General features: G+C 51.9%; 1 protein-coding gene across 1 annotated transcript in view; it reads right to left on the bottom strand.

Annotated features, from left to right (window-relative positions):
• SIN3A (SIN3 transcription regulator family member A) overlaps window positions 1–22,494 on the bottom strand; it is a 34,049-nt gene extending 11,555 nt beyond the window's left edge. Inside the window, exons 1-11 of the mRNA XM_075432200.1 lie at window positions 22,309–22,494; window positions 14,802–15,022; window positions 12,999–13,175; window positions 10,893–10,999; window positions 10,192–10,474; window positions 7,760–8,011; window positions 7,066–7,218; window positions 6,564–6,722; window positions 5,219–5,308; window positions 3,738–3,856; window positions 1,463–1,673 (exon numbers count right to left, since the gene is read on the bottom strand). Of these exons, the coding sequence (XP_075288315.1) occupies window positions 1,463–1,673; window positions 3,738–3,856; window positions 5,219–5,308; window positions 6,564–6,722; window positions 7,066–7,218; window positions 7,760–8,011; window positions 10,192–10,474; window positions 10,893–10,999; window positions 12,999–13,175; window positions 14,802–14,990 (1,740 nt within the window). The 5' untranslated portion in view covers window positions 14,991–15,022; window positions 22,309–22,494. The remainder of the gene's footprint in view (window positions 1–1,462; window positions 1,674–3,737; window positions 3,857–5,218; window positions 5,309–6,563; window positions 6,723–7,065; window positions 7,219–7,759; window positions 8,012–10,191; window positions 10,475–10,892; window positions 11,000–12,998; window positions 13,176–14,801; window positions 15,023–22,308) is intronic.
• Between the last annotated feature and the right edge of the window lie 1,045 nt (window positions 22,495–23,539).

Here is a 23,539-nt window from a genome sequence, read left to right as displayed (position 1 = left end):
TGGGAGATGCGTCAAGACTTAGATTAAAAAACTTTCAGTTGTCTCTTGCCCAGCTTGTTTCCGCTATCTTGCCACCACTTCTGCTGAACACCTATCACCACTGCTAACTGCGTGACTTGGTCACCCACATTCGTCGTCCTCGTCTCTCAAGGAGTGCAAGGACACAATAACCCTGATGCTCCCAAAGAGCAATCTCCTCGCTATTTGTTGTGGGTGCCACTGCTGACAGCAGTCACCCAGGGAAAGGATTTCTGGGGCTCTCCCTCCTCCAGTGACGGCTCTTAAGCGGCATGTTTATTAACCGGCCTTCAGCAGGAGTCCTGCTCACTCACCTCCAACACCAGTGAAGGAACAGGATCAGCCAGTACCATTCCCACTTTGATCAAAAGGTCATTACAGCACATTAAAGGACTCGGTGAGTACACCTGATCCCACAGGACTTTGTTGGGAGACCAGCTTTGACTCTTGGCCAAGAAGGCTGGTTCCCTGTAGAGAGCCCATTTCCCAAGGCAACACACCATTTCTGAAGACAAGAGGTCTTCTTAGCATTTCAGGTAGAAAGAAAGAAGCATGCGAGTGATACGTGGGAGGATCTGTCTACAGAAAATGTTATTTTCTTTTAAAGTTGGGCTAGAGACAACTCTGAAAGCAGACTAAGTGGTAATTTGGTTAAAAAGGTAGCAATAATCTTGAATTATGTACTGCCTTGTAAAAGATCCCCGAAATCGCACTAAGACCATACAAAAAAATAGTTCTGCCCTTTCCTACTTAAGAGTTTTTAAGTTTGTAATCCTTATGTTCTTTTCACACGTTACACTACATAAAACACACATATCTAATAACCCTATATTTTAATTTATTTAAACATCACAACTATTTGGTTGGGGTTTTTTTCCAGCTGCTCCCCAGTGAATGCTTTACGTAACCCTTTCACGAGCAACGCTGGAGAAGAGCTGATGCCAACCATCAAAGCCATGTGGGTATCTCCCAGCCAGCTTCCTGCTTAACTCATCCCTAGACCAAAGCCTTGCCCCATGCAACAGCTTCTGGACACCATCCAGATGTTTGCAGGGGTGCCGACGCTCACTCACCCCTAGGCACACCTCGGGGTGTGCTCACCTCGGGCTCCGACATGTACCGCAGCCATCCCGAGCCAGGACAGTGTGCCCGCACACACCTGGGCGCAGGAGCGGTGTGGCACAGAGCTGGATCAGTGCTAACCCGGCAGCCGCCGGCCCCAGCCCCATGCCCAGCGCCAGTTCTGGGGCGCAGGCAGCAGCACAGCTCCACGGCACAAGAGCCGACGTGCCCTGACGTCCCCAGGAACCTTTCAGCCCAGTGCAGGGATACAAAATAAATTCCCCCGCCTATTCTTTTGTTCCGCTCATCCTTGCTCCATCCCTCCAAGCAGGCCAGGAATAGCCTTCCTCTGCCACGTAATTCCTGTCCGAGAGTATCTTACCTCTTTACACAGCGGAGTCCGCCCCGTGCACTTGGGTTGCTGGTAGCTCTTGGGTAAGGCTCGGTAGCTGGAGCCCAGCCTTTTGCAGGAGGCATAGTCTATCTCCATGGCAATCCCCTCGGTAGCCCGTTCCTTCGGGTATGTCTCCATGTGAACAGACTCTTTATACCCCAGAAAGTTTTTAAACCAAGTGAACAATTCTGGGAATTTCCTAAAAATAAAATGAATTAAGAGAAAAACTAAGTAAGTAGAAACCAAACAGCGCCGAGCTGTGATGCTGAGGCTAGAACGGATTGCTACAGGCAGCCTGTGTCCAAGAAGACTCTCTGAATTATCGGTCTGGTGAGAGAGGACCCTCTCTGCTCAGTCCCACTTCCACAGAGCCCGATCAAAGGGGAAGCAAGTACCTGTTTGTTGATCAGGTGGTGGGTTGCTCTCTTGGTGCGACTAAGGTGCATTAGGACCACCCCCGATATTGCCAGGGATACACAGACAAGCACAGACATCCTCCCCACCCCTCGTGGGTACAGTCCCCGCGGGACAAGTGACCAGTGAGGAAGCCAAAGCTTTCACTGCAAGGGGAGCACCTGTTGCGAGGTGTGGGGCCACACTTGGGTCTCCCAAACCACCCCAGCAGCGAACCCAGGCCAGATCCCCAGTTGTTTGCCAACGTTCTTAACCTTAAAAGAAACCCATCCTTTCCAAAAGCAGCAAGAAACTGGAAAGTGATTCTGTGACTACATGGCAAAGAGTTTCAGTGCCAAGCAACCGCTTCAACCAGAGCTTCCTCGCCAGACTACAGGCCAGCACAAATTGTCTGCAAGGCCCAAGGTCGCCTGCTTGCAGAGAAAAGTTTTCTGAAGAATGTATTAGCCTAAAACACTGCTTCTGTTCAACCCCTCTTATCTCATGCAAAGCTCCAGCAACGTGAGGAATTGAACCTGTTACTGAGGCTAATTGAATCACTGCTCATTTATTGCTTTTTCATTACATGAATGTCCAACTCCAGAATAAGAAAACTGTATTGTACCTTTCCCAACACAGATATTCACCCTTAAAGCTAGGAGCACAGACAGTAGAGGGAGAAATCTGGAATGTTTTGTCAAATATTTCACCTTTCCTAGCTGAAGTTAGCATCCTGCTGATGCCTGACTAATTCCAGTGGAGCTACAGAGAGAGTGGAAGCTCCTCGGGGCAGTTTCTTTGCACAGGTAGTGTAATGGGGTCCCGAACCCAATTTACGTTGCTATTGCCTTCTCCCTTGGAAGAAGGAACTCAATTCACAGGAAGAATGAACATTAATTTTACTGCCGAAAGCTGATGAGAGGATATTGGTTGGTTCTAGCTGATTATATTATATAGAGTTGCTCTGTACACTACTGGCAATTACAGAACCCATAATTCCTATTTACACTATAGTATTCTGTATCACTTTTGGCTTCATGACAGAGTTCAGTTGCTTTTTGGAAATTTCAGTGAGTTTATACCAGCATTCTTTTATAGGAGACATTTCCTATGCTATTAGGCAGTCAAGTCTTTTCTCAAATGAAACAGTCCGCGATTCCAGAGCAAGAGACTGCAATAACAAGCTGCTAAATAATTCTGTTTGCTTTTCTGAAAAAGGAAGAAACACAGCAAGCAGTACCGGCACTGCTCTTGAATGCTGCTTGCCTGCCAAGACATAGCTAGGAATGCCTCTCTCACCTCCTCTTGTATAATGAATAGAAAAAAAGGCAGCGCAGAAGAGCATGAAGTTGGAAGGAAAACTGAAGCGGGATGCTTTTGTCCTGCTCCAATACAGGAAAAGTCTGAAAGCCTAAAGCACATGGCACCTGCACACTACTGAAGGGCTTCCAAGATGCACCAGTATCTCCCTGGCACCTTACCACGTGCATCCGTGACACTCAGGCGGAGCTGGAGGGAATGGGAGATGGCAGAGAATGCTCTGCTGTAGAAGCAACTCCTGCAATCATTCGGTGGACTGACCATTAAGCAGTGGCAGGCTATCCAGATAAGGGCTGAGCCAACCAGCAGCGGAGGAAGTGGGCAGCGCAGGGAGACTCCATCTCAGATGTACTCTCTGGCCCAGGAAACCACCTCCCAGCTCCCAGAGCGGTGTTCCTCCTCCTCCTCCTCCTCCGTGCCACGCAACCACACAAGATGCATTCCCCCTCAAAGACCACACAGGTTAGCACTTCTTTCCTGGCTTTCCAATGGGAACAGACCAAGTGGATCAAACTTCCCACCTCACGTTAAGGAAACGGGCTCCACTTACCCCAGGAATGGAGAAACGAGCTGCACGAGCTCAGCCCGGGAGATCACCTCCTGGTTGAAAATAACCAGGCAGCGAAGAAAGTTTTCGTATGCTTCTGTGCTCCGTAGAGCTTTGCGGACCTTATAGCGAGAAGAAAAGAGGAGAACAGTTGGTGTCAGGGTGAGATCAAGCTATTGCTGTCCAGGAGACCTGGATTTAACACTGTGCTTCCCCCCCATACGCCGGGCCAGACAAGCAGATACCAGTGTGAGCCGTCTCCGTGCTGGGTATGCTCTGCAACATCAGCACCCAGTGCATCACTCTGAAGAACGGAGTTGCAAGTGAAGAATGAAATTCCTCAAAAAACCCCCTAACAGATGGATTACAAAATGCTGGAATCGTGGACAACGTCAGTCGTAACTGCAGCACCACAAATCGTCCTCTCTAAACACCAGAAGATATTGCAAGTAGAGAGCCGGGGTAAGAGACCTGCACCCTGGGTAACACCGCGCCGGCCTCTGCCTGCGTTACAGCCTGGGTTGTCACAGATAAGCCAGCTTCTGTAACCCTTATCTTCACGGTACTAGGAGACCCAGCAATTCATCCCAACACCATTACCTGTCCCATGAGAACAGTTAGCATCTACGCATCAGACGGAGATCTATCATCATTAAGATATTCGTCAGTACGGTTATAATTCTACAGCAGGGATTTCTAGGTTTACTCATGTTAACACCTACACACCCTCCGAGCAAGAGCTTGGTTCCCAGTTACCATTAGCTGGTCTACAGAGTGCTGCAAAGTGCACCACATCATCACAGTGCAAGCAAGACTTTCATCAACACATAGATATTACTTGAAAGGCTTGTTTACATTTGCTATATGCTCCCCTCTGAGCCATAAGGAAATGTATGGACTTCTTAGGGAAGACACCAAGGTACCACTTGGAAACACCCCACACATCCTTCTTCTGTTCTGTGTAGTAAACCAGCAACAGGTAATGACTGTGCAATTAATTAGATTCATCTCTCGGGCGAAAAAAAAACCCAACGCCGACATGAATCAGCTGCTTTGTAAACAGCTCCCACACTGCAGGCAGCTGGTTGCAGATGGGTACAGCAAGTTGTGCCAACACGGCGAGACACGCCACGCACGTCGTCAGTTGTACGGGGACTTCACAAAGGCGAAAAAAGTTTGGAGAGCGCAATATAGGAAAAAATTCCCATTCCTGCAAATAAACTGCATCAGCAGAGGGAGAAAAGCTGGAGAACGACCTTTGGGGAAAAAGACACAAACACCCACATAAAAAAAGACCACCAGTCTTTTAAAAAAGTCCAACAGATCTGACTTCGAGGTCGCATGATACCTCTGAGGCCAAGCTGACAAACGTTATCAGGGTGGTATGTATATCACATACTTCCCTGCGATAAGATCCGGATGTACACACGCTAAGAACACAAATCAGCGACGCGAGACCGCTTGCTCTGAATCTCGCTTCTCACCTTCTCAAAGAAGAGAGATTCTGTCCCCACACCATGTTTGCTGGCTTCCACCAAAGACTGGTCTTTTAAACCAAGCAGCTTCGGTTTCTTCTGTTAACAAAAGAAAAAAAAAAAAAAGGGCTGTTCAGCAGAGCAAGTTGCGATATTTTGATTATCTATCATGCAAGGGTTTCAGCTTCCTGACCCCACCATTCGCTTTCGAACAAAGAAAGGTGGCTTTTCTGGAAGGAAACTTGCGTGGAAGTGTGTGTTGCAAGTTCTTCTATTAGCGGTTAACCAGTAGCATAGGACTCCAAATATTTTGAATACACTGTTGTATCCTTTTCTGTAACTAGTTGATTGAAACAGTCGCTGGTTGCAGCATATCTCATTTTTCTAACTAGTCTGCAAAATTAGCAAAATAAATCTGTTTTTTTTCCCTATCACTAACCCAGTTCTTCAAGTACTACACCTCCCTAAAATTATGGTATTTGTTTTTCTCTCTTGTGTTCCGCTGCAAGATCCGTTATTTTCCCCACACCAGCACTGCACTCCACATCCTCAGAAAACTGCCTCCAAAATGTGTTTTATTTTGCTGCCCTTTATTTGAAGGGGAGGAGAAAGGGCAGAAGTGGGAGTAAATCACTGGATTTAAATGACACAATTACGCGTGCTAATGCTTTTCATCAAAAAGCAAGATACACCACCTTCAAGTAAAGCAGGTGAACTTGTCCCTGATGCACAAACGCTAAACCACCTGGCCATGAGACCATTTTTATTACACTACAAAGCCTCGCTCCCTCAAAACGTGCGTCATTTGAAAAGGGCAAACTCTGCTAAGAGAATAATCATTCATCATTTTATTATAAGGTTTAGCACTGGAAAGATGAGCAAACACGGTTCCACCGCATCTGCTCTAAATTCTACTACAAGGAAGCTTTCAGGCACACCTTTATCTTTTCCTCTGCTTATCTTCCGATGTGCCTTAGAAACAGCGCTGCAAATTTTGGACAAATTTATTATGCGACTTGGCCGAGACTTTTACCTCCGCACCTCCCCCTCGTCACCAAGCACTGCTTTATTAACCAATAAAACTACCCCCACGCGTTCTGCGGCATCCTAACAAAGTAACTATTTAACCGTCCCCAGGTACAGACAACACCACCAGTTTGTAAAAATCAGCGACAAAGCCTTGCGCTCAGAAACAAGGACTTTAAAACGTTTCCTCTACAGGCAAGCACTAGCTTCCGTTCTCTCAAGCTGCAGCGTGCGCCGCAAAAATCGCGCAGGCTCGTAAAAGGCATCGCACTGTGCCACAGCCTCTTGGGAGAAACAGGGCTGCTGACCGAGCAGCACAAGCTCTTACCTTCACCGGAGGGGTTGCTCCAGTTGCCGAGTGCCGTCGGATCTGACAGCCATTCTGGTTGGGTCTTTGCTGTTTGTTGTTGAGCTGTGGCTTCTTCACCGTGCCACCGTGATCATTTCTTACCGATTCCACTTTCTCTGCAGTTGTCTTACTTAACAGCTTATTTAGAGACAAACCCACAAGACCATTAGAGCTGAGTTCCACGCATCCAGGCAAAAAAATATGCCTGTTCCTCCTAGCTCTACATGACCAATGTATCTTACTGCAGTTATCGCAGTCTTAGAACAACCCTTTTAGGCAAAGGGATTGTATCTAAAAGACAAGTTATGGCCAGAAAACAGAGTCTATCACCCTGACCCCATTCCCACACTCAGTAAAAGATCACTCAAAAAAAACCCCAAGAAACAAACAGCAGAAGCACATTTTTTTCTGAACTCTGGCTAAGCACAGAACAGTTTTCTGCTAGGTATTTCAGTTCCAGTCTATCTCCAAGACGACTTACCACAGAGCTGTTGGCATCGGGCAGGAACTGCCCGAACTCCGAGAGCAGATCCTCCTGGTTCTTGAAGAGGCGAGCCACCTGCGCATACACCTCCTGCTCGGTCAAAGCTGGCGTGTAGTTCCCTCCTGCCTCCTTGGCGTTGCGCTGCTCTTTCTGTCATAGGAACGAGGAGAAGCGTCAGAAGAAAGGACACACAAACTGTTTATGTTTAAGTGACAAAGAACAAAAAAACCCCTTCAGTGATAGAAAGAATGAAACAGCAAAGGTCTCAGCATCTTACATGAAGAATTATACTGTACTAATAGCATAAGTCTTATATATACTAAATATATGTACTTATATATACTGAGTGTCCAGCTGGCCCCAGACTAGCAGGACCCTGCTCAAGGAAGGGGTTTCTTTACTTCTGAACACAGTACTACAGTCATGCTGTCTCTTCCTGATCCATGCCCATGGAAAAACGCCAAACAGGATTTTAAAAAAAGCTTGCAAATGAAGATGCTGGACTGAAGTCTACTATTTCATGCTTCTACGCAACCTCTCAACTTGCAAGAACGCTGCTTAGCTTGCTGGCCAATATGAATCCAGCAGAAGACCCAAAGGCAAGTCTTGGGCATGCACAGTTAGCTCCCACAGCAAAGACAGAGAAATAACCATACATATATATGCTCTAGTCTGCCCAGGTAATGCTCACCTGATACGTATGGAGGATCTCCAGGAAGGCTTTGTAGATGTCTGGCTGTCCCTGGAACCGATTCTTGATCTTGTTGACATAGTTGATGGCATGGTTAAACTCAACGGGTTGATTGTTCTGCAGGGATGGTGTGGTTCCCAGAGAGATTGTCACAGGCGTATGAGGTTGGACCGGTGGCGAGCGCGGTGATGCGTATGGTGGAATCGGGGGAGTCTGCTGGCTGGTGGGGGTGTGTGCCTGCAGCTGCGACGGCTAGGAAGACAAGAAGCCGTGTTAGAAATTAGCAGGTTCCTTTCTGTTTGGAATAAAGGCATTTTTATTTCTTATACAGACCGTATCCAGAGGAAATGGCCCAGCATATAATGGTGGAACGACATGGATTCTGTAGAGATGCCTCTGAGCTGGAATGTATCAAGTGGACAAAATCTCCTGCTGCTACACCCAGTCAAACCACCTCTACCCCTATACCGGCCCTGGACAACTTTCGCTGTGCCTCCTTAAAAGACTGGTCTTTTAAACTGCTGCTAAACAGTTATTCCCTTTACAGGTCCAGAGAATTTTAACAATATCTTCCACAAAGTGAACGTTTCCTAGTGGCTGTCCAAGCAGAAACTGCTGTTAAGATTCAAAATTGAGAAGTACCATTCCACAGCCAGAGTTGGGTTTTAAAGATTAACAGGAGCACAAACACAGGTAGACTAAGCAGAAGAAAACCATTACCCAAAGCAAATAAACAGATAAAAATTTAGTGGGCCAGCACAGACTACAATTCCTCAGGAAGACAAAACACGGGGACCATTAGAGCTGTTGTCACTAACAGCTGGTTTTCCTTGCTAATTGCTTTTGACTGAAATCTGACACATACTGTCTCCAAAATTTAACAGCGCCGAAACGCACAGGCATGGCTTGCTCCAGCTCTGCAAGTTATTTCGCCCCTAGCGAACAACTCTGGGATGCGTAAAGTCAGGCAACAGCAAGGGAAAACTGGAATTTCTTTCAATATTGAGACAAAGAGCAGGCAGACCAGGCTCTCGGAGTAATTATTCTGAATACTCTTAATAGACACCCAACAGCCACAGGAAAATTTATCACCAGTTTTGCAGTGGCAATTTTAAATGCAAACGGAAGCACTCATTCCTGTCACCTTCCAAACTTCAAACTGAGGATTACGCAGAGTTTTCACTACTGGCAGTGTAGATACCTGTCTTCGGACAGCCAGAAGCATCCTGTCACAGAACAGTTCAACTCTTTGCAGGATGACACGGGGAGAAAACCACTTGGCCCAGAGTGATGAGCAAGAGGCTGCTACCTCTTCACTCAGAGCACGTATTACTTCTCCGGAGCAAAAACCTTGAAATCTGGTACAGGTAAGTTAACTCCGGAATGCCTTAGCTCTGCAGCTTTCAGCTTTGCAAATCTTTTAGCACGTTTTCCTTTGCCATTTCTGAACAGGAGGCTGCAAGTCCCACCGATGTTTCTCTAGAGATCATCTCATTGCCACATTTTAAATCCTGCTGCTTTCTAACTGCATATTCCTTTTTCCTTCTACTCCAGCCAATCGTTAGCTAATCATACAGTTTAGAGATGAACCCGTGAAACTCTGGGGATTCTCTCCCTCCCTAAGGCTCTCACATCTTCCCACATTTTGAGGCTGAAATATATAATATTTAATCTAGAGTAAGCTCCCTGAATGCCTGTTATATTATCCTATTTTGTTTTCAATCACATTAAATACATCTGTTGGACACCAGCATCTGGATTATATCTAAAGCAGAGAGTCAAATTCCCTTTGTAAAGGAAAGGTCTCCGTTTCAGACACACAGACTGATACCTAAAGGCAATATCATCGTTCTCTTGTCTGAACTCTTGCACTTTTCAACTTGCCAATGACTCCTCTGCCCATCTAACCGATGACTGAACTAGAGTACTCTTGTACAACAAATGTCCAATCCAAATGCAAGACTTCATCAACACAGAATCTACCACGTCACTAATCAAGCTCTTCCAAAGGCTTAACTGCCCCAAGCATTTGAAATCACATGCTAACGTTCACAGCAACAGCAACATCTTTATCACGGCCTCTGGTTTATGGGGGATTTCTTGGGACTTCAGGTATTCTATGAAAACATACACAAAAGCAGGCAGTCCAACGTGTGCCCAGTGCTTTAATTGGGAAGCCCTTCTCGCAAAGTCAAACAGGACCTTTTCCCAAGGCTCCCAGATTGCTCCCTGAATAGCACATGCACATTTTACCAGATGTTCTGAGCAACTTTTGAAAAAGAGAACTAATCCAGTAGCAGAAGCACAACCACGCAGTGTTCACAAATACTATGAAAAAGCAGCGTGGAAGTTCCTTTTTCATCCTCTAGCTCCATTATCAGGAGGCAGCAGGATCCCCGTTTTATCGAGGTATGTCACCCAAAGCCTCTCACCTTACTGATTTTGGCAGGCGGAGGCTGCGGCGCTGGCTGTGCTGGTGTCGGGGTCGATTGCGCCGAAGGCTGCGACTGATGCTGTGGCTGGGGCTGCGGCTGGGGCTGCAAGCCGTGAGTGGGGATCTGGTGAACCTGCCCTGGCGTTGTCACATTCACCATATCATTTGTCTGCACCTCAATCTTGTAACCAGGTGGCAAGAAGGTGTTGAAACCCATGATCAAGTCTGGGTGGCCCTTGAAGAGCTGCGACACGCGGCTGATCACTCCTGGAGTGTCAATACTGAAGAAGGAATAAGATCAAAACGTCACGATCCTCTAAGACCCTTTCAGTGGTGCACAGAGTTCTCCACACAAGAACTTAAGAACGGCATTCGAATTACTTTATCAGCCCAGACAGCTTTTTATATCTAGGAGATCTAGTCCCACATCTGCCCATTATTAAAGGGCAGACAACCAGACAGCCAGATGAATCAGCTACCAAGGCTGAACTTGTGAGCTCCCACTCTAAGCAGAGATTCGGCAGAAATCAAGGGACGCGTTCAACTTTCGGGCGAGGAAGCACACCACTGCTTTTACACTGCTGCTAGAGGTGTGTTACTCTGCACGTGGAAGGACAGAATCCAGCTCCTGCTCTGTGCTCCTATGCCCGCACACACTCTTTCTAACCTGGAAGGAAGAAGCAAAGCACAGCTTGTTACCTTTGAGATTTAAATTCCTTCATAATATCCAAGAAGTCATTGTAGACCTGTGGCTGGCTACCGAACTGCAGCTTCACCTGGTCCAGGTAAGACAAGGCATCCTCCACCTGGAGACAGAACAGACAGGTTATATTAGCAGAGCAGATTTTATTTCACCTCCCATTGTTCTGCAAAACACGCATTATTTGAAAACACAGCTGTTAGCCCTGAGCCTGGGCAGGGAATTAAGGAGCAAAAGATTGTAAGCCTGGTTAGTGTACTACCAGCACTATTTGAATAAGAGATACTCACTCCCCACTCCTGGCTCACAAGATAAAACTGTACCAAAAAGAAACAAAACGGAAAAAAAGCAACATAGATCAGCAGAATTACTCAGAGAGAAAAAAAAAACAACAAAAAAACATACTCCAAATTTACCATCACTGAAGGGGCTGCGAGGATAAACAGAACTAGACTGAGTATTTTTCCTGCATTCATATGTGGAAATTATTATGGAAGTCTAAGAATAAGCAGAAAGTGGAAATGACATATTCAGTGTAGTAGATGTCTGCCAGGTACACGCTTGCACTTTTTTTCTAAAAGCCAGACATTTCAGTTCGACATAGAAGGATTTTGAAAATGGCAACTGTGGGCGGTAAATTGTTTTACACCTCAAACAGCAAGAACTTCATGAACCGTTCGTGTACCAACAGCCAATTTTCAGACCTACTGAAGGAACAGACCCAACCTAAAGCGAGAACTCGGGGTCCCCGTCACCTGCGACAGCTGGGCCACAAGCTCGCCAGCTGCAAGAGCTACACACAGGACCTCTCTTTCGTCTGAGATTAAATGGCAGTGAAGGAAGAAAGACTATTACGTACAGCCCCAGCCTCACGTCGGCAGAGGATCTGCCACCAGTTTCACTGGGAGAAAGAACCACACATCATGAAGTCATTTTTGGAGGTGTCTAGAAATGAAGCATCCTACGTTCAGCAAAAGGAACGGGCCTCTCACCCAGCGAGGCAGTGGGTTCCACCAACACTGGAAGAGGCCGGCACCGCGTTTGGAAGAGACTAAGAAATAGGCATCGGTTCATACGTACGTGCCTTCTCGCTAGAGCCGAACCAAACGGAGCTACTTACATGGGTTATTTTTGGCAGAGTTGTCTCTTTTATTAAGGATTTTACAGCACATAATCCGAGAATAGAGCCTTCCTTACTCCCAAATTACGCCCACACAACCACCCACATAAGCCATGTGTTCAGAAAGCACCAAATGTTTTGGTAATTTAACCCATTCGTATGCATGCTCTGAGCCATACTTCTTCCTTTTCCTAGTAAGTCCACTTTTTTATTCCAGTATTTGAAACAACAGGGTTTCAGCAGAAGGAGAAGTCCCTTTCTGCATTCAGTGGCCCTCTGAGCAGAAGCATCTAAGCCTTGTCACAAAGGCTGGCTTTGCAGAGAGGCCTCCCCTACACACCAAACAGAAAAAGCTTCCCGGCTGCCCCAGGATTCGGGCACAGACCTAGCAATTCCACAAGTCAGGTCAGAAATAACTTCAACAACTTTCTCCATTCCTCCAGGCTGCTACAAAAACTTTCGCTGAAGCTTATTAGATTCCCAAGGCGATGTGGGACAGTCTTCTCTGCGCTTAGTGCAATATGTCTTCAGTGTAGATGGACGTTCTCCGTCCCTCTTGCTCTCACCCAGAAGCAGAGGAGCTTACTCGTGCATCCCCATAGCCAGTTTAACTGTGCTTTCATTTCAGACACGCAATTAATCATAGAATCATTAAGGTTGGAAAAGACCTCTAAGATCATCCATCCAGTCCAGCCGTCAGCCCAATACCACCGCGCCTGCTAAACCATGTCCCAAAGTGCCACATCCACACGTTTCTTGAACCCCTCCAGGGATGGGGACTCCACCACCGCCCTGGGCAGCCTGGTCCAACACCTGAACACTCTTTCAGTAAAGAAATTTTTCCTAATATCCAATCTAAACCTCCCCTGATGCAACTTGAGGCCATTGCCTCTCGTCCTATTGCTAGTTGGCTGAGCCCCTCTTGCCTGACAGCAGACCCCCTCCAAAAGGCCGGGTGACCGAAGGCAGCAACGCCGCGCCTTACCTTGAGCCTCTGGAACTGCTGCTGGCCCTGCACCGGCACGGCGGGCGGCGTGGGGTGAGCGTGGCTCTGCACCACCTGGCTCCCGTGCGGCTGCACCGGCGCAGCGTGGTGGTGGCCGCCATGCACGGCTGCGATGGCTGGCCCGTGGCTGCCCGAGCTCTGCGGCACAGCCGACACCTGGCAAGGCAAAGAGGGCATCAGCTACGGCTGCGGCTTCACCGCACGCGCGGAGAGCGAGCAGCACCGCTCTTCCCAGACCCTGGCACACAAGTCACGTTTTACAGAAGCAGAACACAGTCAGTCTGACCTTTAACCATGACTGCTAACAACCTTACTCAAAAAATGTCTCTGTTTTCTTCAGCAATGACCCAGAGAGACCTGAAACCGAAACCAGACAACTCTCCTACTACGCTCCCAACACAGAAGAGCCCTCTCTGCAAACACGTTACAGACGCAGGTCCTCTCCAGCCTGCATCTCGCTGGCTGTTCAGCCACTAACACAAAGACCTGCAAGAGGAGCGTGAAACGGGATTTTTAGACTGATAGCGTCAAGGTTCTCGCTTTTCTCTACAAACCACTTTGTGCCATATGCAATAATTTGAAGGAACAAATCTTTCAAGAGCTTCCACGCTCTTGCCGTTCAGTTTGGGTACTGGAAGTCAAAGTGTGATGCTCCGGCCCCAGCAGACTCAGGGGAAAACTCAGCTCGGTATCTCCCCTAGAAAACCTGGGAAAGGAACAGAAGGCGTGCACTTCTCAGGCCTCCTTCACACATTAAACCAGAAAAGTTTCAATTTGGACAATATACTAAAAGAGTCTTTAAAAAAAAAAACAAAAAAACCAATAGCTTTTCATTTTACACAAATTTTGTTTTCTATTCAGGCCTCTTTTAGATGGAATATACTTTTCTTAATCCTTCCCATGAACAAGAAACAATTTGCCTGCTGGTCCATCCAAGTTCTTTCTGGGAAGGACTGCCAGCATAAACACGTCATCTTCCAGTCCCTGCAAGTGTCTGCCTGCAGGCTCTTCAGCTCTGCGGCTGCTACTGTCAGCGTGAACATCCCTCCTGCAGAAGTAAGGAAGAAGCTGTGTGTAAAATTAGGCACTAGACAGGGAGGGCAGCACACCAGCAACGCAAGCGTGGAAGATGCAACATGCCAGAAACGTGGCAAAGACAAGTAACGCAGGAACAGCCTTTCCCTGGTCTCTCCCCGGGAGGTATCTCCAGCGCACTCTTCCAGTACGTTTTTCCCTCTCCCCGGCTGCCAGCTCCTCACAAAGGAGGCAAGAGAGGGCAGAGTGCCACCTAATGACTCTGGGGTAATGTTTTCTGAAATATTTCAAGCTTCCTGAAAGTCTCCAGCCTAAATGCTGATCTGATCCAGTCTGTCAAGGCGTAAGATCACCCAAGATACCATACGCCTCTGACAGAGCAACCCTAAGAAGAAACCTTTTCCCGGTGAAAAAAAAAAAGAAAAAAGCCCTGCACACACTTGGCTCTAGGATTCAGAGACCGCGACTGGAGATAGTTATTAAAAGAATTGTGTTCAAGAAGGCCAAGTCACACCACGTTTGTTCAGGTAGCTCTGAACACGAATGAAGCTGACAATCCTAAAGCGAGAGCTTAAAATGAGATGAACGATAAGCACGTTGTCCAATCTCAGTTTTTCTTCAGGAAACCCTGGTTACTAAAATAAAACCCTGTCTTAAACACAGAATTCTGCCGTGAAATGACGCGGTGCTGGCTGGTCCCGCGGCAGGACCGCAGCCAAGATGCGGCCAAGGGGCGAGCGCACACACCTGGTAGCTGGGAGTTACCGAGTACTGAATCCCCGTGGCCGACTGCATGGTCTCCGAAACGGCCTCATACACCGGCGGTGCTGGGGCAAGCACGCGGTGCTGGTGTGGAAAAGCTTCGGTGCTGCTGGTGATACGTCTCTGCTGCGACGCATACACGGGTGACTCCTGCTCGTCCAATCGCCGCTTCATTCTGAACTCATGCTCGGGAAGCACTGCAAAACCTGTGAAAAAACAGACCCATTAACAAACGCCATTGATTCATTGCTCCCCGCCAGCGCCGCGGACGCCAAGTTCACCCCGAGCAGGTAGGGCAAGTTTCTGTCTATTCATTTAGGTTACTGATATCTCGAGATAGGAAAGCGGGATGAAGATCCGGCTTTCTGCCTAAAACGCGCGATCGTGTTTCATCACAAAAAAACCCCAGCCTTACCCCTGGAAATAAAACACTCTGCTTAAAAGTTAACAGTCTCTTCAGTCTCACTTCAAGGACGGTGCTAGCCTGGGCACCTCAGGCAGACGCAGACCCCGAGCGGCGCGCAGCTCAGCGAACGCAGCTTTTGAACACAGCGGGCTGGGCGAGGGCGCGTTACGCACCCACAGCCTGGCTGAAGCTGCCAGCAGAAACAGAACCTCCCGGACAGTGCAGGCAGGGTGACAGCCAGCTGCGAGAGACGCTTTAAAAACGTGGGACGAGTGGGGAAGAAGGAAGTGAACAGCAGGATGCGCAGCCAGATTCTGAAATCACTCACAAAGCCACAAAGTAAAGCGCTCTCCGTTTAACGCACGTAGGACGGGTGTAACCTCGGTGAAAGCCACAGACCCCCCACGCCAGGAGTGTTTCGGATACCGCACGGCTGGCCGTGGTGCTCCCAGCTCCCCAGCTCCGCTGAGCAGCACCAAGCCGCAGAGCGCAATGCGGAGCGGTGCTAGCAGGCACCACGGCGGGCATCCTGCGCGCCTGCCAGGGACGCCGGCGAGCACGCACCAGCAGCTTTCTCACTTACCCTCCGGCATTTTTCTCCCCCAACACGCAGGCACGTTCCTGTTCCAAGTTTACGCAACTTCACTTCAAATCTGACAGGTCGTTTCGCCACTGTCCCGCTCTAAGAAGCACCACAAATTCTTCACTCTGATTAAACTACTCACCTGCTCTTTTTCTGCAAGCAAATTCCAGGGCTGTTTTCTATGCATCAATAGTTATCACCATCCCTGAGGTGCTCTCTGCTGTTGATCAAACTGCTGGGTGCTCAAGAGCACACGCAGCCTATCGAGGATGGACAGAAAACCGAGTGAAATTCACCCTCCTCCGCCTCCAATCCACCAGGACCTCTCCGAAGTAAGTCCTCTTCAGTCCCAGTGCAGTGAAGCACGTTCACTGCTACCACAGACACAGGGACAAACAGGAGGCAACGAAGTTCCCCCCAGAATGACAGCACAGCTAAGCCACTCCTCTTCTCCTGAGTCACAGGGTCATAGAACCATAGAATGCTTACCGTTGGAAGGGACCTTCCAACGGTCACCTAGCCCAACGGTCACCTAGCCCAACGGTCACCTAGCCCAACCCCCCTGCCACGAGCAGGGACATCTCTACCAAGTCAGGACAGCTCTTCACAGTCTAAATCCGTCATTAACCAAATAACCTAAAGATCATTCATCAAATATGTAGACGGGAACCGGCAGGACAGAGGTTCAGAACAGATCGAGGCGGGCTTCAAAAAAGCAGGCTTTGTGCCACAAAGCATTTTGCCCTCTGTGTCCCTCTCTCCTAGGCTCTTCTTTCGCTTGGAGGGGGTAGGACAAGAAGGAAGATGACTTCATTTCTTTTTGAAGTTGCTCTTCAAGCTTAACCTCTCAGAACAGTCCCTCACCAGGTCCCCAGAGCAGCTGGCAAGTAGAAGACAGCTGGCAGAGGCAGAGGAGGATTCCTCACCCAAAGTAAAGGAGAAAGCTCGCTAACCGGATCTTATTTACAAGTTACAAATCCCAAGGAGGTCTGGCCTCCAGCACGCACTCCGAAAGCAGAGGAGCGCGCTCCAGGAGCTCACTTTGCTAACGATGCCTGCGTTGGCTGTCCTGTCATCCAGCTGCTCTCTGCTGACAAATACAGAGCCAGGCAGGTGAACTTCCAGATACTCCCTTCAAGCACAGCCCGCACTCAGCTTTGTAAAAACACACAGTTTTATGCTAATAGGGCTGGGACTAAAGCAAGCAAGGCCAGCAAATCTGGCCATGCACCTCCAGCTGGTGAGCAGAGCTAGCCACAGCTTTGCGTGACAACGGCTGACCGCACGAGCGAAGGCCAGGTAAAGCTTCGGTGGCATCGGCTGGTCACCCACTCACCTCCTCAGACACCGTTCTGCTCTCCACGCCGGTACCCCAGCCAGTCCTTCCACTTTCTTTTGATCTCCCAGGCTGGTTCGCCCCTTACCCTCTCAACGGGGCAACAGCTTTCCTTCCTGACAGGAGCAACCAAGAGCTGCTGGTTCGCAGACACGTACACACAATATCCACCAAGCAGCAACGAGCCCCAAAATGAAAAAAAAATTCACCTGTGATTCGCTACGAAGAAGTGGAACGGTTCCCGCAGGCTTAGCAAGCCGTCTGCCGTAAGTGGGCTGTATAGATACATGTATACTTGGTGCATACGTGGTGTGGCGGCTGTTGGGTGTCCCACCCGCGTGCCGCGCTTCCCGAAGCAACGCTCCGCGCTTGTCGCTTTGCACAGACTAACCAGCCTTCACAGCAGAGGCTGTCTGAGGACAGAGGCTGGCTGGAAGACTCACGTACCCTCACGAGGATTAAAATGCCACCTCAGGCTGACCGAGGAGCCTTTTCCCCGTGGAGCCACCAAACATCTCAGCCCTGCGAGGCCATGGGAACGGCAGTAGCACTGAGGACGCATTGCCACATCCACACCAGCAGCCTGACCATCAGGCTTTGAAGCTCCGGACTCTCGCAGACTAAGCGAGCCATCGTCCTGAAACCTAGTATGTTGTATGGCTGACATTAAAGCTTCTGTTTAGTGAAAACTCAAGCTCCTGCAGGTTCTTTTTGCCTCTGAATTCCTCTCACCCTCACGAACTGAGCTTGGACTCTGCTTCTATCCAAGCACTGTACCTGCTTCAACTTTAAAATTTCATATTGTAGTCTATACATATATACACACACATATAAAAAGAGTATAAAGAGTCAATAGTATAGGCAATAGTCAATAACATTAGTCAGTCTCCCTTGATAACACCTCGCTGAATTCCTAGTTAGGGTCTGTGTCTGCTGCATAAGAGCAGCTCGCAGCGGACCACCACCTAACGAAGATTACTAATTCACACGCTTTTTTAATCCTAGCAGAGGGATGATCTCGACACTCTGCCATACCCAGAGGAAGACTAGCGATGTTAACTCCGCGCATCCCCCACCAGCACCGAAACTCTACAGAGAAGGGAAAGCGCCGAGGGGTGAGCAAACCAGCGCCGGAGCAGAAACCCACCCACATCTTGTGGCAGAAAACGGGCTGCTGAATGTTCCCAAAGCACATTCACCTCCTCAGCGAGGTCCCGCTGATCGTGACCCGGCGTCTCCCAGGGATCTCCTCCACCCAGCAGCTGGAGGGATCTGTGGTGCAGCAGGTCCAGCCCCTCCGACGGCACGCCAGATGCCCGACAAGGGCTGTGACGAAACCCAAGACTAGGCACAGCATTTTAAACCGATTCGGCCGCAGCCCGCCGCTCAAAGGGGCCGTTCGCCCCCTTCCACCCTCAGCCAGAGCCGATTCCTGGCTGACGGCAAAGGCCCAGCGGACGCGGCAAGGCGTTTCGAGGATAAATACACAATCGCAATCAGCAGTGTCAAAGCCTCGTATCCCCTATCCGCCCTCCCCCGCGGCGGCGCGGCGAAGGGTACTACGCCAATTTTATGCTGTCTTCTCAGAAACATAACGCGCGCCTCTGGCATCCCCCTGCGGACTTTGACTCCAAGATTTAGAAAGCCCCAAGTCAAATGGCATCATCTGTAAACTTAATTTGGGGGGGGGGGGGGGGGGGGGGGGAAGCCCCCAAAATACAGCAAGGACCGCACAAGACTGAAAGCAAGGCACGCGCTTCAGGCACTTTCCTTCGTTAAAAGCATTAACCGGAGGCACGCAGGAGAGCCCAGCGACAGCTGCACAGACTGAGTTCCACTCCACGCAGTCCATGGAGGACTGCAACCCCTTTCCCTGGCACCTTCAGTTAGTGTACACTGCATTCTGCCTACAGGAGGATGAAAAATACACACTCTGGGTCTATTTTTTTTTTTTTAAAAAAAACTTTTCCGAGGTTTTTAGCGTTCCCCTCCTCGGGTGAAGGAGACCGCGTAGGAACGCGCCTCTGGTCTTCCCACCCGCACCACCTCCCAGCTCCCCGGCCTTGCTTAGTGCTACAGGTAGGGCGCATCGGGCAGCCAAACCACGAACGCGCACAGGATCTTTAGCTGGTAAAGCAAGAAAAAAAATTCGAAAAAGGTACACCGCATCTCAGAAACCCCACCAGAACTGGGGAATTCTACCCCGCCGACCTCAGCAGAGGATTTCCCCACCCATCTGCCTCATGTCAGCCGGCGGGACCGATGAACGCAAGTGGAGCGCATCCCTTCCCCCCGGTACCGTGGAGAGGAACAGGAGCACTGACACAGAAAGAGAAGGAGCAAAGCGGGGACAAGGCTGGATACTGCCCAGCTCCCCTCTGGCCCACTCACTCCTCTGCTGGAGCAACGGAGGCGAGAGAGCCCAGACAACCACCTCATCCCACGCAAAACTGCCTCTCCCAGGGCAGCTCCGCTCCCCAGCTTTTCACCAAATAATTATCCACATTATAATTACACCAAATACCAAACGATCTCAAAAATCTGCTTTTTTTAATGTCGTGTTTTCCAATCAGTTACGCAAGGTCTTCTAGCATTAGAGATCAGCTATCAATCAGGTGTCAGAACCAACAGCAAAAAGAAAAAGGCAGGCAGGGAATAGGAAGAAAGCACATGGGGGAGGATTTCGGTCCCTGCAGAGGGAGGGCCCTTCTGAAAAAGAGCAGGGAAATCGCACCGCGGCAGAGTTTAACGCACGTGGTGGCTTTTTAAAGCCAGAAGGGAATCAAAACTCGAGAGCAGCAAGTGGAAGGCTCAGCTACGGCTCCGGACACCGGAGGGGCGGCTCTGAGGCTGGAGCCATCGCGGATGTCCTGTGGAACGAGTGGCCCTGAGGATTTCGCCGCCATATATCACGACACCAGCTAGAACGCAGCCGGCGCGGGTTGCGGCAGCGCTGCTGTCTGTGCACTGACCCAGCCGCACGACTTCCAGAACATGACCTGGCTTGCTCAGTGGTCATCGATGTATTTTTCGCAGGGTGCCACACAGCCCGGATCCCTCACCTGCGAGATGGGAATGAGCCGCTGGCCCCGCTGCGGAGAGTCATTCCGAAACCAAATGAGAAGTACCCAGCAGGAAAAGATGCTGGAAAAGCATTACGCAAAGCTTCCAGAGCAGTTAGAGGTTTCCCGCTGGGTGACGTGGTGACAGCCTGCAGATCACGTGCCGGCACCCACCACGAGGGACACAAATAAAGCCCACTCATCTCTGTCCAGATGGGTGACAAGTTGGGCCAGCACCAATCTGTGCTTTGCTGAAGCAGCTAACGGCCCAAGTGCTAAACCCCACCGCAGAGAGCATCCAAACCGAGCTCTGCGCTCAGCACTGAGCTGGGCATCACTTCCCCCCGCGTACACTTCCCCCATGCACAGAGAGAATTATCAGAACACCTGTATTTATTCCATTGTGGGTTGTTGGTTTTTTTCTTAAATAAAAAGAGACAAGACCCCATGGGAGTTGGAAAAATGCAGCACCGCCCCAAAAGCGCAGCCCTCACCGACCAGGCTGAAATGACAGCGATTACGGGACTCTTTCTTCTGCTCCAGGTTTAACGGCCCTAAAAGCTTTCCAACGCTGGAGAAGACCAGAGCAGCAATCCGGACGGAAAACCGTTCGTAAATCCTGGCAAGGTAAACGATCCGCCTGCCAATTCCGATGTGATGCTCCCGGCTCCGAGACCCACACGCACCAGGAGCCTGTGCAGAGGGGCTCCCCCGGCAATCCGGGCTGGGGGCACAGCATCCCCCCTCCCCACCCTGCTTCCAAAAGCAGCCAAAATCACCCGGAGTTTCCCCAGATTTCTGCCATTTTATTGGGCGTACTGGAGCTTCTCATGCCGAGACCGTGTGGCTCAACCAGAAAGGGGTTGGGCGGGAGGGACGAGATACTTTGGGGTGAGAAAGCGCAGCTTCCCTTTGCAAGGAGCGCACCGATGTAAAAACTGCCAACTTCACCCGGGGAGGGAAGAAAAGATCCTAAAAACGGGGGTTTTTTTCCACTCCCAGAGCTCCAGCACGGGCTGACAGCAGGCCGCCAAGGCACTTTTGCACGACGAAGGAATTTTACAGGTGCTTTAAAACAAGAATCTTGGAATTAGGTGCCATTTTATTGTGTAGCGTTAGCGGCACGGTGGCTTTGAACGCCGTATAGCTCTTTTGAACTGTGTTTTAAATAAAACACTACGAATTGGGAGCAGCAGATCGGCACGCAGACGGAGCCGTCCTGCGACACACAGCGGATCCCCACCCGCTTGCCGGCCCCGCAGCTTTCGGCTCGCCCGACCAGGGGAGAACCAACCGGCCGGGAATGGGCCGCCGGGGTCTCCTCCGGCTTCGGTCCGGCGCGGGAGGCAATGAGCCCTGGCGCGACCGGGGACGCCTTGGGCCACCCGCTCGCCGTTTTAAACGGATTATTTTTAACTTTTGTACCGTTTTGGCGGGGGGTTCCGGCGGGACGCACCCCCTCCCAGCAGCGCACGGGGCAGGCGCGATCCGGGCGCAGAGCGGGGGGAGAAAAACTCCTGCGGGGCTGGGGAAACGCAACGGCAGAGACGGAGGCGAGGTAAAAAAAAGGCTGCGGGAGCGCGGGGGGAAACCCCGGCGGGGGAACCCCGGGGGGGGGGGGGGGGGGGGGGGGGGGGCCTGTCCCGCGTATCCATCCGCCGCTGCCGCGGGTCCGCCCGGAGCGGGGGGGGGGAGCGGGATCATCATCGTCGTGTCGTCTCCCCCCCCCCCCCGCCGCCGGTACCGGGACCGTGCAATGCGGTGGCGGCGGAGGGAGGGGGGGGGTGTGGGGGGGCGGGGCAGAGGGAGGGGCCCGCCTCGCCGCGCGCCCAGCGGCCGCCGCACGCTCCGCCCCGCCGCTCCCGCCATGCCGGGGCCGGGACGCCCCCCTCGCGCCCGGCGGGGAGGGGCGGTGCTGGGCGGGAGGACGCGCGGCCCGGGACCCCCCCACACACATCCCCCCCTCCCCGTTCCCCTCCGCCGCCTCCTCCTCCCGCTCCGCTCCCCCCCCGCCGGCGGCACCGGCGCCAGGCCCCGCCCCCTACGGATCGCCACCGGGCCTGGCGACACCCCCTCCTCTCCTCCCCCCCCCCCCCCCCCCTTACCTCGAAGCGGGCCCCGGCAGCGGCCGAGTCTCCCTCACGGTGAGGGGGCAGCAGGGCCCTCCCGGGCGGGCGGCGGGGGCGGGCTGTCCCCGGCGCGGCGAGGTGGGGGAGTGTCCCCGTGCCCCTCCTCCCGGAGAGGGGGGGGGGGCGGGCGGGGCCGGCGCCGGAGCCGCGGGCGGGAGGGTGTGGGGGGTGGGCGGGGGGGGGGGGGATAAGATGGAGTAACCGTCTCTCGGCCGCCGCGGCGGAGCGCTGCCCGCTTCTCTGTTCCCCGGGAAATCCCGCCCCTCCCCGCGCGGGGGGGGCGGGGAGCCCCGAAGGCGCACTGGGCGCGCCGCACGCCCGTCAGCCTCACGGCCAATCGCCTCCTCGGTCCCGCCCACCCCGCCCGCCCCTATTGGCCGCGGCCCCCAGGAAGGGGATGTGGAGAGGAAGGGAGGGAAGAGGGGGGCGGGGGAGGGGGGGGAGCAACCGCCGAAGAAAAATGTCCGTATAAGCAGCGCGCACCGCCCCCTTCCCGCCTCCTCCGCCGCCCCATTGGCGGAGGCCGAAAAGCGCCAGCCAACCGGCGGGCGGGCAGCAGCGACCGTCACGGCGGGGGGAGCCCGCCCACGCGGCGGGAGCGGCCCCGCCTCCGACCGCCGAGGCCACGCCCCCCTCTCTGGGGAGCGCTTTTGTGGAATGTTTACATCGGCAGCGGCGCGCGCGGCCCCCCCCTCCCCGGTCCCCGCCGCCAACCCCCCCCATCCCCGCCCCCCCGTCGCCGGTAACCGGCGACGTGGGGGCGGGGGTGGGTTGGCGGCGGGGACCAAAGGGGGGGGCGGCGCTGCCTTTTGTCCCCGACCCCTTCACTTCCGGGATGGCAGCGCCCCACGTGGGGGGGGGGACACACACACACACGCACGCACGCACTTGATGGGGGGGTGGGGGGGGAGGAGAGGCCCGCGCGCCGCGGGGGCGTGCCCGCCACCCCTCCTCCAATAGGAGCGAGGGGCGGGGCCGGCGCCAGCCCCCGCTCCCCCTCCCAACCCTCCGTTCTCCCTCGCTGAGGCGTCGCGCGCTTCCCGCCGGCGGGCGTTGTGGCGCGCGCGTCGTTCCCTCAGCGGCGCTGGGCCTGTTCCCGCCGGAACCCCGGTGAGGGAGGGACCGAGAGCTGGGCGGGGAGGGGGGGGGGGGTGGTGGGCAAGCAGCTGTTCCCTACCCTCAGCGCAGGCCTGAATGGAGGGGAACT

The sequence above is a fragment of the Opisthocomus hoazin genome, chromosome 10, assembly GCF_030867145.1.
Source record: "Opisthocomus hoazin isolate bOpiHoa1 chromosome 10, bOpiHoa1.hap1, whole genome shotgun sequence".
NCBI lineage: Eukaryota > Metazoa > Chordata > Aves > Opisthocomiformes > Opisthocomidae > Opisthocomus > Opisthocomus hoazin.
The sequence above is the reverse complement of the archived record's forward strand: the minus strand, read 5'-3'. Positions and strand labels throughout refer to the sequence as shown.